The sequence below is a fragment of the Pseudopipra pipra genome, chromosome 7, assembly GCF_036250125.1.
Source record: "Pseudopipra pipra isolate bDixPip1 chromosome 7, bDixPip1.hap1, whole genome shotgun sequence".
NCBI classification, from domain to species: domain Eukaryota; kingdom Metazoa; phylum Chordata; class Aves; order Passeriformes; family Pipridae; genus Pseudopipra; species Pseudopipra pipra.
The window spans coordinates 28,542,501-28,560,383 of NC_087555.1; the positions used below are offsets into that span (position 1 = coordinate 28,542,501).

General features: G+C 40.9%; 1 protein-coding gene across 4 annotated transcripts in view; it reads right to left on the minus strand.

Moving 5' to 3' along the window:
• The window catches only part of SEMA5B (semaphorin 5B), a 282,391-nt gene that overhangs the window by 76,739 nt on the left and 187,769 nt on the right, over positions 1-17,883 (minus strand). For all 4 annotated transcript variants that reach the window (XM_064661407.1, XM_064661406.1, XM_064661408.1 and 1 more), the window contains exon 7: positions 4,978-5,040. In XM_064661407.1, the coding sequence (XP_064517477.1) occupies positions 4,978-5,040 (63 nt within the window). The remainder of the gene's footprint in view (positions 1-4,977; positions 5,041-17,883) is intronic.

Below are 17,883 nucleotides of genomic sequence, written 5' to 3' on the forward strand. Positions count from 1 at the left end.
TTCAGAGAATTAGCCAGCAGAACTCCAAGTTACCCCTTCAATGACACTTTAGAGTGCAGCAAACATTTAATTTATCTGTTGCAGTTTATCTCGATTTGTTAAAAAATAATCAAGACCTAACTTGCTCTCGAGCACTGCTATTAACACACTTTCAGATATCTACATTTATTTCCTCGGACAAGCAATTCTGCTACTCAGTTTAAGCCAAGGCCCCAACCAAACTGTCTTTCTCCTCTGAGTGCAATAGATAGTAAAGAGAATTGCTAATGATTTTTCCAGCCAAGTTTTCTTTAATGGACTTTAATCAAACTTAGGGGCTGATTCTATATTGATAGCTTAGCAGAAGTAATCGGAATGTTGGTTCAGGTCTCTAGGAGAAGTTACAAAGGGGGAAAAAATAGCTGACAGCCTCCCAGTTATTTCTATTTGCCTGGGGATTTATATGGTGCCTGTCCTACTTGGATGCCTATTATTTTTAAGTGGTGCAGAGTTTCCCAGTTTCACCAGATAAGCAGAGAGCGCATCCTCTGTGTGACACAGAGCCACCTGAAGGCCAGAAACAGCTGATTCCTCCATTAGCTCAGCAATTTCTGCACCAACCCCACTTAGCTGGGCTGAAGCCTTGGGCTAGGATTTTCCTGTAACCTTGTGTGAATCATAAGACCCCACAGCATCAGGGCATCATACAAAAAAAGAAGGAAGCTATACCGGCAACACAGTGGGACAAGTGCTAGCTGGATGCCTATCAGACATTTCTCTCATTTCTTTCTTGCTCCAGAAGTGTTATTAGTGCATCATCTTCCTCCTGGCTACACAAAGCTCTTCAGGGAGCACTTAAGAGATGCCATTTTTCACTGTCATTTTCACAAGTGGTTTCTTTTCACATTTTAAAATGATGTTGTGCTGCTTTTGGAAAGTTTACAAATAATTTGGTGCTTAGACAAAAGAAATACCAAAGTTCTCATGTTTAAAAAGCCACAACTTTCCAATGTCAGGCAAAATTCCTTAGATGTGGTGGATGTGGACTGTTATGCAGAGACAAACCAATTACAAACTAGGAGCTGAGCAACTGCTAATGCAATTAAATATACTTCTTCCCCTTCTGCTCTATCCATCACTCATTTTAACTACAACCTCTGGATGAGTTCATTTGGAAGACACAAAATAAAGGCAACATAACACTGACTTTGTTCTCTGCACTGTCTCTCAGTAATGTGGCTGTTTTCCAGGGGATAATTTAAAGGTGCTGATCATGATACATTTTATTAATGCTGGAAAAATAAGAATGATTACTTGTGGAAGCCAGCATGGATCTCCAGAGACATGGCAAGTAAAGCATGTACACTTCTTTGAAGAAACCACAAGTTTTAGTTGATAAAAATAACATAAATGAAAGAGACCTTTCCAAGGTGTTTGTTTTAATAATGCACAATATACTGCAGAGAGTTAATTTTAAAATCAGTCTCAAGAACTTACACATTACGGTATTAAATTCTGATAAATTACTGGGATGAAAACAGTCCTCAAAGTGAAATCACTCATAAAATTGCTGTTCTAGCAGAGCCCCAGCTGGGGTGGTACCAGCCCAGAATCAACATTTTTCTTAAATAACATTTGTGGATAACCCAAAAATTACAAACGTAGTAATTACCAGTGAAGCCAATGTCTCTCTCTATATTTAGTGATATATGCCAGGATGGTTGGTGAGCTGGATCCAACAAACAAAATACATTTTTGTAAGATATTATGCATTAAAGAAAAAGGAAAAGGGCTTTATGTATAAGCATGGAGATTACATCCTAGGAGTAGTAACTGTGAAAACGATTTAGTGGTCACAGTGGCCAGGCATTCTAAATGATCTCCTATGGCAGAAGAGCTAACAAAACTGCCATGTATATGAACAGAGGAAGGTGGGAGGCTGTTTTAATCACACTCGGGCATTAGAGAGATTGACAAGAGAATACAGGTGAAAAAATGGGAAAAAAAATCACACCAAAAATATTCAAGGGTAGTAGAAAAATGACTTAGAGAAAGAGGCTTGTAGAACTCATATTTTTATTTTTTAAAGGGCCTAAGTACTGAATTGACAAGAGAGTATAAGTGCCTCTGTAAAGAATAAATATTGGTAACTAAAGGGTTCTTTTATCTAGCAGAGAAGGGCAAAATGAGACCCAGCCACTCAAAACTGAAGCCAGATACAAAGAGAAAATAAAGTACATATTGTTAACAGGGAAGGTGATCTGTCATTAGAACAAGCCAGCAAAGCACAGTCAGCCCATTTGCTTCACATCTCCAGTGCAAAACTTTCTGCTTTCTTCAAAAAGCTGCAGCAGCCAAAGACAAGTTACTGAGCTCAGTTTAGGAATAAGCAGTCGAAGTTTGTGGCCAGAGCTATACAAGGTGCCAGAAGAAATGGTACCTTCCAACCTTAAATCTGGGACCCAGATTTTTCATTTGCCTTTTCTCCGGACAAGAGGTACTCAAATGTGGAGTATCCATCATGCCATAATAATTACACTTTTGTGATATGAATGTTGTGGCTTTTATTTTTGCACTTCTTATTTTTCTTACGGTACAGCTCTAAGCATTTTAGGAAGAGATTTTCTAAGCAGCAGGAAGAATCTGATTTAGATACTCAACAGACACAAGAATGAAGGGGGAAAAAAGGCATTTTAATACACCTGGTGGTTTTGAAAGCCTCACCCTAAAATACATACATTATTAAATGGGAAAGGAAAATGGACCAGTGATATAACTTCTGCAAACTACACTGTGAATTAACGTAAGAGCCAAAGGTCCTCCTTTTTTCTAGCTTCTATCACCACATATGTAAGTGCCTGACAGTCCATAACATATTTATCATCAAATCATCTGTGCTAGGTAGAAAGCTGCCATTAGTCAAGTTTTGACAAAGCACTGCTGTGGCAGACAGAGTTCTGCATCTTGTACCACCATTGCACAGCAGAATCAGAAGTGTTCACATTTCTGCTGCATTTACTCAGACAAGGGCAGAGATGCTGGGTCAGAGCTGGACTTCTTAGCTGGAGTAGAGCACTTCACCAGCTGCCCAGACTAAACTCTGGGCAAATATGCCCTTGGTATTTTTGAGCTACTGCTCAAAATACCCCCTTGGTATTTTTGAGCTACTGCTGAGTCACTTCTCTGCAATGTAACAAACAATGGAAGTGTAGAGTTGCCCCAAGAGGGACTCAGCTGTGGACACACAGGTTAGAGTAGATACAGACCTGAGAGATCTGTGTTTGTTTAGCTGCTGCAGAATCCTTCCACCTTTGTAGCTTCCTGCCTTCTTGTCAGACTCTTAGTCAACAACTCTGTGTTTGCCATTAATTGTATACCAAGAAGTGTCTAACAGTCTGCTTAATTATTATTCCTCAGAACCTCACCCATAGTCACTGCACCCCACAAACAATTTCAAGCTCTGTATCAAAATCAGCATAAACTCAGCTGTTCAGAGCATCAATTTTCTGAAATTTTTGGTAAACCCTTTGCAGTGTAAGGAGGCAGCAGTGAAGATACTCAGACCATTGCTTTCTTTTGGCAAGACAGTAACAAAGATAAATTGAAATTATCCTAGAATTTGTTCAGTCAAATGAATGGCTTTATCCAGGGGTTGACAAAATAATTCTGGGTTATAAATTCAAATTCTTCATGAACAATATGATACAACTTAAATCTCACAGACTTTACAATGGAAGAAAAGAGGAAAATCCTTTCTTTGCATATTTAAAGTACAAAGGCCATAAATTCAAAAATTCCTCATGTCTTGGGTTCTGAAATTTGTTAATTTTGTCCTACTTGTTCTTCTTCTTGTGGCTGGCCATGTTTGGTGTTCACCTAACCCAACCCATTTTGCCTCCATGATGTTTTACTGCATAAAGTAGATTCTACATGAAACTCTAAGACATGTTCTAGGATACCCATACTCCTGGTCTCCACAGTTACATGAAGCAAATTGTTGCCCATCTGCAAAATTCAAGCTTTTTTTTGTGTACATACGAGTTAATACAGTAATCACATAAAGTGTATTATATGAAATGAATATAGTCAATGGAAACCCAGAAAATCCTGTGTTTAAAGCAGTGAACTGCAACTTGGCAGATTCCAGCATTTTGGGTCAGCCACACAATCACTCTCTGCTTGACTGTTCATGTTGAAACAAAGGTTGTGCTTATCCTGTCTTATCCTTTGTCCAGCTCCTTTGGTTTGGACTGAGAGCTCTTTGCAGTGCAGCATTAAGGACAATAGGACACCCTCACAGGTGTCACCCTTGAGACTTGAAGACTTTTGAAGAGAACGAACATCACATTTGAAAAATCAAAATATTTCCTGCTTTTAGATAGATGTCTTTGTTTTAGCTTCTCAGAAGAGGGGCAAAAAGGCCCTGTGGCTGAATCAGAAACGCCCGCAAACTCCAAACTTCTGGGACAGAATGTGTTTTTTCAAACAATTCTTACTTCAAATTGCAGTTCAGCAGACTGCACCTGCCTCCAAAGCAGCTCTGTGATATTCCACCTGAACAGACTGCAGTGTGTGAGCAGATTCAGTTCTCAGGTGAATTGTATAATGATAAACTCTTAACTGCAAACATGCATTGAATCCCACGCGGCCGAATGCCAGCGGCTCACCGCTGAGCACCCAGACTAAGCCAACCTGCCTGGGCCTCAGACCCCACTGCAAGATGCTACCCCTAGCTTGCCACCACTCTGCTGCTTGATGTATCACAAATTGTGTCCTCTCCAGCAGTGAAATCACCTTTAAATTTCCTGCAGAGCAAGTGTAATAACTTGGACAGGGGGCCTTTGAAATGGCTCGCTCGGTGGTGCTTATACACATGTGGTGGTAGAGCTAACTGCTGCAAATTTACAGGCTCAAGCTGGTGTCAGATGCTCCCTGTGTGGATTTCACATGTTCCAAATATATTTACCCATAACATCATTATACCATTGAAAAACTCACCTCTGTTTTCCCTTTACTTTGACAGGACCTCCTGGTGTCTTCATCTGAACCCCATGCTGTTGCCTGAAAAACCAAAATGCACAAGTCACATAAGAATGCCACCAGCCACCATGTCTGGAGACTCCCAAAACAAGAGCAAGCATCTCCAGCCAATTTACACAGCCCAATTTAAAAGCAGCATTGTGACAGTAAACATATATCTTGCTCCCACTGTGCTCACAGTGCACACAAATGATAAATAGATGAGAAGTCCAGAGGCAGAAGCAACTGGAATGTTCACAGAGGACAGACTTTAATTTACATGTAAATACAACTTCTGATCACCATTCAGCTGGAAGGTCCAAGATATAAACCCCACACACCAAGTCATCACCTTCTTTTCAAGGAGGACAGTGCTGTATAAAACTCACCAGCTTTCACTGCCAAAACAAAAACATTCCCTACAGCAAAGTCCAGCAGTTCTGCACAAATCTGTTGGTCTTCTTAAATTTACCCCCAAGATTATTACCTTTTAAATAACCCTGCAGTGAAGCAAGCTGGATAAAACCATTGGGAGCTGGGGAAGTGGGGAGAAAGGTTGATGGTGATTTGTGATGCCAGAAAGTGGGGTCAGGTCCTGATATTGAGTAAAACACATCAGTGCTGAGGGCACTGTTGACTGGGGTTTGAGAACGTGTGGGGTCCCCAGTTGGCTCTGACTGACTGCTTCAGAACAAGAAAAGTCAAGACCAGAAAAGCTGCATTAGAGAGAACTTTTAGATTTAAAATATTCAGAAACATACCCAGCCCAAATTTTCCCCCCTTCAGCACTTTTTAAAAATAGTCTTAACAAATTCAAGCAGGTATAGTTAGCTGGAGGTGAAAATACAAATAAACATCCATACTATACATAATACATCATTCTGAGTACAAGAAAAATAGCTCTGTTACATAAGGAAAGGCCAGGCTCACAAAGTTCAGATACAGATCCAAAGCTCCCCTAACAGAGCCAGGTTTTCTTTATTTTCCTCAGTCCATTACCAACAAAGGAAATGGCTTCAAAGTTTGGTCCGGATCTGAACTCTTCTTGAACCTTCTCACTGCAGCCAATATATTTTTTAAAACCTAGGCTTCCATAGAAATTGTCCCCTCGGCACATGATAAATCCAGCTTTTTTGCTGGAGAGAGTTGGGAAACCACTGAGAAGAGAGGATGAATTCTCCTACTCCCAGCTCAGGTCCATGAAGACACTCATTCAGAACTACAAAAAATGCCACCACCCAGGAAATGCATTCATATACAACATTTGGGGAAGGGATATTTCTACCTCCTTAAAAAGAAAAGAAAAAAGGCATCTCTCCATTAGCTGAGCATTCCATTCAATTTGGCTTGAAGTAAGACTTTATGAGCACAGTCAAAGATCTGGTCGGAGAAGGGAAGAGCACAGATCTTTCCCTGGGAGTCACTAGGGAAATACCTTCCATGTACTGCAACCCAATCCAGGCTGAAGGCCAAAAGCTTGTGCTTCAGACGTGTTTTTGTGAGACCTGGGATAAGTCCTTGCTGGAAAGGATCATTAAGCTGTATCCTGAGAGGGTATATGTCACTGGATGAGAGAGCTCACATAGTAAGCCATCATAGGAGAGCAAGGAATTTTGAATGGTGACTCCTAGGAGCCCTTGACATCTGCAACACAACTGCATAGCAGTATTTTGATACCCAGTCCCAGCTCTAGCCCATATTCACCTAACCACAATATCTTTGCACCTTGGATCATATTTCTGACAATCTTAATATAAAAAAAAATAAAAAGAAAGAAAGCAAAAAAAATTCAGAAAAGAGGTCACATATTAGGTGGCTCTTCTTCCCATTTAAAAAAAACAGAGACTGAGCTCCATTATAGAGCCCAGTTTACCCTAACAGTGCTTGACAGGACAAAATGAAAACAAAAATTGTTGGTTACTTCAGCAATCGATTCTTCTCCGCAAATACTCTGGGTCTTCTGGGGTTACAGCAATGCAACAGAAGAATTTGGCCTCCCAGAGGACACCCAGTTCTTCCTGCCAGACACCTGCACTGCAGAACTTCGAGGCATGTTGCAAACATAGCCCAAGTCAGAGCACTGCTCTCCTCCAGCTATATTCTGATGTGCCTAAATGTTTTTTTTTACTAGGCACATTGCCCTTCAGCTTTCTGAAGCACTACCTTGATGAGTCTAGAGATAACAGAAGATCTTGGTGATGGCCCAAATTATAGGAACATGTTGTTTGTGACTGCATCATTAGTCAGGGTGCACTTCATTAGAGCTAAGAGGATAATTAAGCAATATGGCAATCTAGAGCATGTTTTACAAGTCCCACACATGTCTTTGGCAGGACAGGGAGGAGTTAGTTTGTGGGCTAAGTAACTCCAATGACCTCTGGTGACTCAAAGAAAATATTCATGACCCTGCAAAGCAGAACATCTTAACAATAATAAAAGTATAACTGCAAAGCGAAGCAGCTAATGTGCATTTAAATATTTGTACTGCAAGGTCCACTGACCTACAGCCTAGACAAGTCCTTGTGCTGGGATCCCAGAGGCCTGCACACATCTGTGGTCAGGGCCTTTGGGTTGGACCTGGGCAGGCTCAGACCTCTGATCTTGAGGCTTTCACATAATCTTTCCAGCATTGTTTGGTTTCTTTGCTTGACTGATCGGCTGTCTTTTCAGATCAAAATGTCCCACCCTCATCATCCCTGTTGCCTTGGGCTCCTCTGTGCAAACTCCCTGTGTAATGCTGGTGCTCCGTGTCCTCTCACTGGTATGTCCAACCCAAACCCCTCCTCCACAGATGAAGATATGTTCTTCCTCTGCCTTAGATTCATTCTGCCCCAGTATCAAACTACATCCTGGACATTTGACAGAGAAACTTTCAGAAAGATCTCTCTTCTGGAGTGCATCTGTATGTACCCATATAGTTCTCAGTGAGGCAGAGAACACTTGCATAACACCACAGCACTGTAGGAGATGCTTTGTACTTTCACCTCCTTACCTGATCATAATGCTTCTCAAAAGCCAGCTTCTTGAACAATGACTTAGGTGCCTCCCCTCCCTTTCCTCATCTCCCTCAATAAACCAGGTTATTTTTTTTCCCCCACTACTGAAACTGCCTCTGCACACTTGGATGAGATACAAACTCTATCCACCAGATGTTTTTGGTCACTCTGTTGAAGCATCATCCTGAATTTATGATTAATTTTCTCAGTTGTCTAAGACACTTTAGTTTCCCAGCCCCAGAAAACACATTGTCGTATGGGATTATTTTTATTCCTCCTGTGACATCAGTCAGTCAAAAGCAGTAGACATTTCTGGACCCACATGCAATAAGACAACTTCCATAGCATAGGTCATGGAAACAGAGCCTGGATGAAGATGTGACAAACCTGGAGCAAGGCTACCTACACATACGGGACGATATGTGCTTTCTCCAAGCCCTGCTTGCCACGTGCTTAAGTAACCAAGCTGAGACTGTTTTAGGTCAGAGTGTCAGCAATTCCTCCCCTACATCCTTAACAAGAGGTAAAAAAAAAGGGAGGTGGGCTGGTGTTTGTGTATTATTTCTGCATTTTTAGGAAGTCACATGGAGGAGACAATCACAGAGAAGCAGTTGCGTGTACAACTACATGTACCTGGTGCAATATTGCTCAACTAGAAATTAACAGAAATGGGTCACAATAGCTAAGCTCAGTACATATCTGAAAATTCAAATCTCACACCTAGACACAGAAAGAACCAGTTAATGTCTCTCCCAATAAATTATGAGCATCATGGTTTGCTCCCAGTTCAGACTGCAGATCAACAGTGCTCTAGAAATTCGATCTCATCATGTGCTGTCAAATCAGTTATACAGCACACACTGCTGAGAGAAGCTTTCTGGATACATTTATTTAATTACCAGCACATCCCAGTGTTTTTATCCAAAGTACCTGCCTGTCACTACAGAGTCCTGTTATCAATAGCTATATGCATCCTCAACTGTTGATGTGGAAATCTCTTTAGACTTCTATAGACCAGGTTTTACATTCAGGCCAGGAATTTATAATTACTTCAAACACACATATGAATTTAATAGATTAAGCATACACTAATCCCTTCCCTGTACTTGCACAACAGAGTTTGCAAGTTTTCGTGCAAAACCAGAACACTGCTTTAAAACTGGAAAGTTAAGACTGGAAGAGAATATGTTACATGCATATTTATCAGGTAAATTAAACCTGTTGTTAATTTCTAAGATCTTTTACTACAAACTTATCCATCTGTTACCAATCTCACTTCCATTAAATAAGTGCTCCATGAAAACCACTGGAAGCCTTGCATACCTGCAGACAGACCCACAATCATGTTGTCTCCTATTAGGAGAAAAAAGTGTAATACCAGAATGTACACTGTGTATGTTTAAAAGGAGACAAAACCCCCTTGAAATACAAGCTTGTACTTGAGTACTGAAAAAAAAAACCCTAACCCACCAAAAATCAGGGACTGATTCTGTGAGATGCCAGCATTTTCTAGAAGGTACTGTGTTCCTCAGGCTTCTGCTGTTGTCAGCAGAAGCAGAAACAAAAGCAGCACCTTGTGTCCCAGGCCCAGGTCTGCAGCAATTGCTGACAGCAGGAACTTCCATTTCCATCAACCCTCCCCAGTGCCCATAGGAGACTTCTCAATCTGCCCACAGAATATGAGGAGATTTTGGTTCTCTGCTTGTGCTGTGCTGGGCACCCTGATCAGAATCTGCCAGTCACATCACCCTTTGCTGAGTTATGCATGAGGAAGGAGGGCAGGAGGTGCTGTGGTATGACAGCTATTGTGCACTAGAGACCTGAGCTGGCAGAGTCATTTCCTTCCCTGTGTATTTATTTACATCTTCTTTTACAGTAACTGTACAAGGCACTAGTATGTTGAGAGAAATGTAGCTCTGGAAAAAAAAACAAACACTTGCTTTGAAGGCAGCTTCCTGGATTCCTCACACAGGCCAAAATCTCTGCATTTCTTGTTTACATTTACAAAATTTTTTTGGATCAGCTCATTTCACAGCAAGGTATGGAAACTTTTCTCCAAGTTTAGGGAGAGAGAAACATGGAGGGACTATGTTTCTGCCCTGCTTTTAAAATCTGTTGACTTTAATGGAAATAAAGCACATATGCACATACCCTACTGGACCAGTTTAGCTTAACTACATGCTTAAGGAGGCATTGGGGTGCAGATCATCTATTCACACAATGGATGCTCAGAGGCTGCTTCATTCCCCTACAAAATGTCAGCCTTACTGATGAACAGATTTCAGACCTCTAAAATAACATCCATAGATTCTTGCTGATAATGACAATCAATTTCACAAGGCTGTATACTCTGCAGAGTCTACATAATACAGCACCAATGTAGACCTACTCTTCTCTGGGCAAACTCTACAGCATTAAAAGAAATTGATAAGTTCCAGGTCTTACAGCACTTGGAAGAAAAGATCTTTCAAAGTTCTGCAGGCTGGATCCAGAAAACCCATGAAAAGGTTCTTCATTTTCTATGATGTTTACTGTGAAAACATTTCTACAACACTTTACCCTCTTTACTTTACTTTCTCCCCTATTTAGTCCTCCAGGACTTCTCCATAAAAACTTGCTGCTTTACTCTAAGAGTGGAAAGTTAAATTCCCTTTTTGAAGCATTGACTTTTGTCTCTTGAGGACAAGGCACATTTACAGTGCTCCATAAATAACTTATTGAAAATCTAACTTCTTAATAATAAAGCACAGTAGCTTAATACACCAGAGGCCATTTCTGAAGTTCCAACACTGGTAATTTATTAAAACTGTGATAAGCATGTCTGATAAAAAGATAACTACTACCGAAAGAACAAAATGCCAAGCTTCAGTAATTAGTTCTGCTTCATACTGCAGTATACAAATTGCAAATCATTGCTGCATGCAGTGACAGGTATGAGGAATGATCACAGAATTCAGTCAATTCGTTGTGGGGAGAGGAGGGGGCTTGGATGAAGGGAATTGCATTGTGTGTTATCAAATTATTAATTGATTTCCCTTAAGTGATTTCAGATCCTTCAAAATGTGGTAAAACTCAAGCTGTTTGCTCCATTTAAACTAAGCACCCACAGTGCCTATCAACAGACTGGCCCAATCATATGGCTCTTCTGGAGTGGCTGAACAGTAACTCAGATGGGGAAGACCTCAAATTAACACTTAGAAGATGGAGGTTGGCAAACAAACAAACAAACAAACAAACAAATCCACCAGTGAGTTTCAGGTCCCATAATCCTAATCTCTGAATCAGACCTTCTCTCTATAACCAAAAGTCAACATCTTACTCTACAGGGACTGCTTTTGGCCTGGCATTTATTGGCTGCTGAACACAAGTGCTCACTCTGTTCAAGTCAGAGCAGAAGTGGATGCTACATACTGGCCTATTAAGGATGGAATAATTCATCAGAAAGAAGGACTTTCTCATTTTAAGAATGGGTATTTAACTCAGTTCCAAACAATACCATATTTGAATATTCACGTTTCTCTATCTCATGGACTGTTATCACATCCTTACAAAGAGAAATGCAAGAGTTTGAGGCACATTCCTCTGCCCTGGATCACATATTGCACCAAAAAATACAGAATGGTGTACATAGCACACAATAGACAGTGAGAAGAGTTTCCAGGAGGACTGACACTGTTATCTTCATTGGTTTCATTTTGAAGACTCACTGATGTAGAGTAGAGTCTGTCCTCCCACCTTATGTTTTCAGACTGTAGGCACACCCAAACAGAGCATCACTTTAACACCCAGCAGAATAGGGCCTCAGCCTCCTGGTATGAGAGCTCTACCTTTTTGATCAAGTTATCCCAGTCAAAATGAGGTACTGTACATCAGTTGAGTCATGGTAACCCGTCCTGTTCATGGTCCTCCCTTATCTCAGATGCGAGGTAAAATGCTTCAGTTTTACTCCTGTGCAGAGAGCACATCCCAGTACCCAGCACTGCAGCAAGTGCATAAGCTCCTCAGCCATGGTTGGCTGTCTGTGCCTACAAACACAATCTGTTCTCCACTGCAAATGTTAGTTTTTCAGGAGAGTTTTTAGCTGCTGTGAGCTCTTCTTTGATGGTCATTGCTGCTGATTTTCTCTCTTTCACAGCGTCAAAATCCCTTGTTATTTACTCATATTACAGAAGCACATAGAGGAGTGAACTGCGATTGTGACCCCATATTTCTAGGCAATATACAAACATGCTGTGGGAGACAATTTCTGTCTGAGAGCACTTACAAGCTAAACAGAAAGCACAGGCACATGGGAGGAATGGAAAACCAGAAGCACAGAGGGGTCATCTGACTAGGAAAAGCCACCGAGCATGTCAGAGGCAGAGATGAGCACTGACCTTTGCTCTCATGAGGACTAAAAACTTTCCTGTCTAGCACAAATCAGTTCTTAGACAGCATTTTTTCGCTAGTGTCACAAAATACATCCACTGAGTCGGTGGTGCGTGAGGGAGACGGTTTAGAGATTAGAACAATGGGCAAGACACTGTACATCCTGTCCTCTCTTTTCTGACATCTTGGGGCACGGCCACAGACTCATATGCAAAAAGAAATTTGAATTTGTGTGCCTTCACTTCCGTTTGTCCTGCAGGAGATTTATTAAACAACATAAGATCTGTGAATCTGACGCTCCCCTCTCTCTGCAGTGTCAGGTAGGAATTTCCAACTCCAGACATGCATTCCCATATCTGAAAGAAGCATTGTATGAGGCTTAACAGATCACAGTTTCTACAGTGTACCCAAATGGAACCACTGTACAAGGTTTTATTATTAAAGACGATTGTCTAAAGCTTTAGTCAAGAACATTTGATACCAAGTACTAAAACCAAAAAGGTGCTTTTTAAGATAAACAACAGCCACATCCGGGTTACAGCTTTTTTCAGCTCTTTGGGAATTTCAGTGTACAAAGAACATACTAAAATGGAGCAGCCAGCTCAGCCTTGAGGAGGTGCTGTCAAGATTCCTATTTGAAGCAGATTGACTTGCTGTTCCTTTAAGTACACTTCCAGTAACCCTGGCGTAAAACATTTGTAACTTGATGCTGAATTCCATACAGAGGAGAATTTGAGCTTTTTTACATAATGGAACTTTTTCATCCAGATTTTCAGTTTTCATAGCACCTATGAGCCTCCAGCATAGCCCAGGACTCCCTGTGCAAGCCTGTGTACGTACAGCCTTGCCAAAATGCATTATAAGTAAAGTGCAGTAATATATGATGCATCAGGCAGCAGTGGACAGCAGAGCATAGAGACACAATGGAGCACAACCACACAGAAAGGAAAGGACATGGCACACCAGCCACATAACTCACTGTGAGGTTTGCATAACCAGAAGAGTTTTAGTATACCAGGGATGGGATTCTGATGAGACACGAAGAGGACACATAGGAGAAGACAAGAGGATGATAAGGTGCATTAACCTAAGGAAAGAGAGGTGCTGGGCGGATTCAAAGTGGGGTAAGCCTCTTACTGAAAGTGACAAGCAGGTTTGTGAAAGACCCTTAAAATTAATACAAGTAATGCCATGAGGATACATCCAAAGAGAGGGGAATCATTGTGAGGGTACAAAGATACTGGAATGCAGTGCTGTCCATAATGATAAAGCAAGCAGGAGTACACATTCTGCTGTGACTCTGTGCTGAGCTTTGACAGTTACATATTTACACAGCAATGTTACTGAACATGCCAACATGATACTTTGGAAGAAAGACACAGTTCTGAAGAAGAGAGATAAAGATGGCACTGTATTTCTGTTTCTACTATCTAGTGTTTGTATTTTTATCATACTATGAAAAGAAAAATGTCAGTCTGTGATGATTTCATTTTGCTGGTGATCTACTTCATTTTGCTTGAACGTTCTTAGGACTGCAATGATTTATTTGCATGTTCTATATGGGAATGTTTATCTTTTTTTTTTTGAAAACAACTTAATTAATTGCACATTTCTATTACTCTTTTAAAGCATGGATGGGGCCAAATATAAATTGATAGTCTTAGTAAACTGGGATATTTGGCATGCTAGTGAAAAAAGACCTTAAAACTCTCACCTATGGCCAATTTAGAATGAATGACAACATCCAGAACTGGAGAACAGCACAGGAGATGTTGGGGAGGGATGACTTATATGTTTCCTATTACTGAAGAACAAAAGCATACAGAAACTGAGATGAGACTTTTAGCACACTGGGTAATTAACAGCCACAGCAGAATTTGGTTTCTTGCCACGTCACATTCAGTTTATAGCTTATGACAACAAACATTTACAAAATGTACTGGAGATTACAGAGACATCGGATTATATGTTAAATCAATAAAATAACTAAATAAAGAGGTTAAAAATATACTGAGGGGAAAATGATGACAGAAAAATTTCACTGTGGTCAAAAACAGGTTGGGAATGTAAGTACCGCTGATGTGCACGCACGTGCAGTTGTCACTGGCCAGGTGGGCACCACATAGCACTATTTCTCACACCACCAGCACTGTTTATTCTGTAAAGAATAGGTTTTGTTGTGGGGTTCCTTTTCTTCAGTTGCTACAAACAAGGTACAACAAGCTATTTCTAAGAAGTGAGCCAATGAACGGAGTCACAGCAATGGTTTCCCTTGATATAGTGGAGGCAATTCTTCCTTCAAGGCTCCTTTACCGCCAAAAGATGTCCATCTCTGTGCCTTTATGTTCTTTGGCAGAGTCGCCATTCAAAACTAAATCCCTCCTTCCTCTTTGTGGCCTCTGCTGATGGATGTGACAAGACTTCTAAGCAGCCTCCTCTTACTGTTTTGCACAATGATTTCTGGAGTAGGAGGTTCAAAACCCCTTCCAATGGACCAGCCCATATTCAGTACAAAATCAATTTACCATGGCTATAGTCTCCTTTGTATTTCTGCATCAAGCAAGGCAATTTTGTTCTCCTTCATTTTTCTGCTCTGGGTTTCCTCGCCATTGTGCCTCTTTGAAGCTCACTGCTATGGAGAGATGTTAAGGGATCTCCAACATACATTTTTGCATTCCCTCCCCCTCTGCTTCTGGAGAAATCCTACAGTCAACTCAGTGAATTTCTGTGCACCCACATTAAGGGTTCAGCTATGAAAAGCAATCTTTCCATATATGCTTCAAACTGAAAACGTAATCAGTGAAGCACACATGAAACCTCTGTGTATTATCAGCTTTCTAAAGTGAGGAAGTCTTGCATTCTTTATTCCTCTCCAGGTTACATCATTGAATATACTTGTTCAGCGTTTATTTGTTTGCTTTGAGAAGGAGCTAAAATAAGTTTGAGGAACTGTCCAATTTGGATCTGATTCTCCCAACAATTAGGCTGAGATTCAGGAATCAAAATCAGCATATCCTGCAGTATTAGAGAGACTAATAGAGAACTAAGATGACATTTTCACTGTTCTGCGCCTTCTGTTTTTCTTAAGGGAAATCACATCTATTGCACTGGGGGTGCTAATGCTCTTTCAGATGACAAACACTGCAATATATTCTCATTAAAATTGTGTAAGAGGTTGAACATGGTTTGAGTCCTGTTTTGGCTTGAAAAAAAAAAAGGGGGAAGTGCACAATTAAACAAATAAATGTGCATGTGATTTAATTTATCCTATCAACATTCTTTTCTGGTTGTGCACTTAAGCTTGGTGTAGTACAACCAAAAAGAAAAAAAAGGCACTGGAAATCTTTAATTAAGTGAAAGCTGCATTATTGAGACCAAACGAAAGCTTTGAGATTACTTTAATGAGCCAAGGCCAGTTTTGTGCAAGCCAGAGAGATTGGGAAAGTTTTGCAAGACAGGTTGAAAACAGAGATCCTGCCTGAGCCTGCTTGTACCATGGGAACTTAAGTGAAACCAGACTCTCCCTCTTGCTCTTCCCCAATATAAAATAATAGCTTTTGAGCTTCAATAATATGAGCAAAAAATTCTAAACCCTCAGCTAAAAAGGAGTCTTTGTACTTTCCCTATTCAGTTCAGCAGATTTATGTCTGAATTTCCATTTGTTTAGCACACCTAGGAAAAAAGATCCAGATCCTGTTCCTACTATGATTTTGACATGTACTGCAGAAGCACATGAGGCACATGGACTAGTCAGCTGCATTCTGATAGGCACTTCTGTTTAAAATTAAATGGCAATTCTGCCCCAGTGAGCCCAAATCCTCAGGTTGAGGTGAAACACAACGTGTGGCTGTAAAAAACAGGCAGAAGGAACAAGAGGGAGCAATGAGATGACTGATACTTGCAGTCAGGGAGTACACATGGTGCACAGGCAAGCGTGGTGTAAGCTTCCCAGGAAGGTTTTTGGCAATACACACAGACTGTGACCTTTAGACTCTCTGGTTTCTATGGGGTTTGGTGTTCAGCAGCATAAAGTGTCAGAAAATGCCATTTTTGATAAATCACTAATAACCAAGAATGGGTAGGACCTTTCCGAAGTTACCAGGCTGGGCTGGAAGAGAAAGCCAGAAATAAAAGGTCCTCCATGTTTCATAAGAAACTTGAATATTTTTTATTGTTCTACAGCTACATTGTGCATTACATCTCTGCTTTCCTCCGCCAGGTGCCTAACGCTCTTGATAAGCTAATTACAGCCTTCTGCTTATTTCATGTCAAGCTTAACTCCCCAGTCTGAGCCTAGCCTGCAATTCTGGCATGTATTTTCCTTAATCTAAGACCATCTGTGCTCCATCAGCAAGGAACACTTAAATACAGAGAAAGTGAAGAACCAACAGTGTTGAATTCCCTGTATGCTGCCTCCAACTCCTCTCCCAACATCCATCCAGTCCTAAATACACTAGAAGGCTCTGAGCAGGCCAGAGTCAGCTACAGATGCAGCAATACTTTTCAATGGTCAGTGGGGAAATGACAAGCCAAAAGGGACCTGAATCTTTCAATTTTTTTTACATCAAAAGCTTCATAATTCAAGTACTATCATATCCCCAGCAATACATACAGTGGTCGAGTTCAGCACTTGATCGATGTAAATCAAATACTTGTCTCAGAGAAGAATAAGGAGTCAGTTTGGGGAGAAAAAGCAATGGGGTTGATTTATCAAGAATCCAAAAGATATTTCTCAAGTCTCATGTTTATTGCTGCACAATGGAAGGGCACAACAATTTAAATCAATTGAAATCAAAACTGGACTGCAATGTTAGGGAAGATGGCTCTCTGCCACTCCAGTCCCACCACCAAAGGTCCGAGTGTTTCTGACCCCTACTGTCCCCTTGCTGCCCAGCCCAGCTCGATAAGTTCCTGCCTGCTGCTGCTGTCAGTGGCCAGAACCTGACCACTGTGAGCCCCATCAATCCACTCATCTTTCTCCTAAGGCTGGGAAACAGATGCCTTCAGACTCCCTGCTTGGTCTGTCACAGTTTGCCTTGCTTCTGCCTCCTCTCTTCCAACACCAGACGTCAGCACCTGATGCTGTAGTAAGCTCTGCCAAGCTTCATCTCAACAAGAAATTTATTTGCTCCTTCTCCTGCAAAGATGGCTCTGATGCAGTGTCTTTTATTCCTTCCTCCCAGCTCCTTTGTTCTGTTTTCCAGTCTGCACTCTCCTGCCAGCCCAGGATTTATTTTCCAATTTCCCTAAGTCTGAGTCCTGCCCTTACATTCCCCCTTCCACCTGGCTCTTCTCTCACCTCCCCTCCAGCACGTTTGCTTTTGACCTCTATCAAGGTCAAAGATTCCATAAATGAGTTTTGAGAATATGCCTTATAATTAAGATGAGGGAATACAAAATGATTCTACAACAGGATTAATGCAGCATACTTCTTTGTGCTTCTTCTGTCTAACTCCTTTTTGGTGGTTTTCAAAGCTTTCACATTTATCTTCCATTGAAAAAAATACCTTTTTCTTTTTTT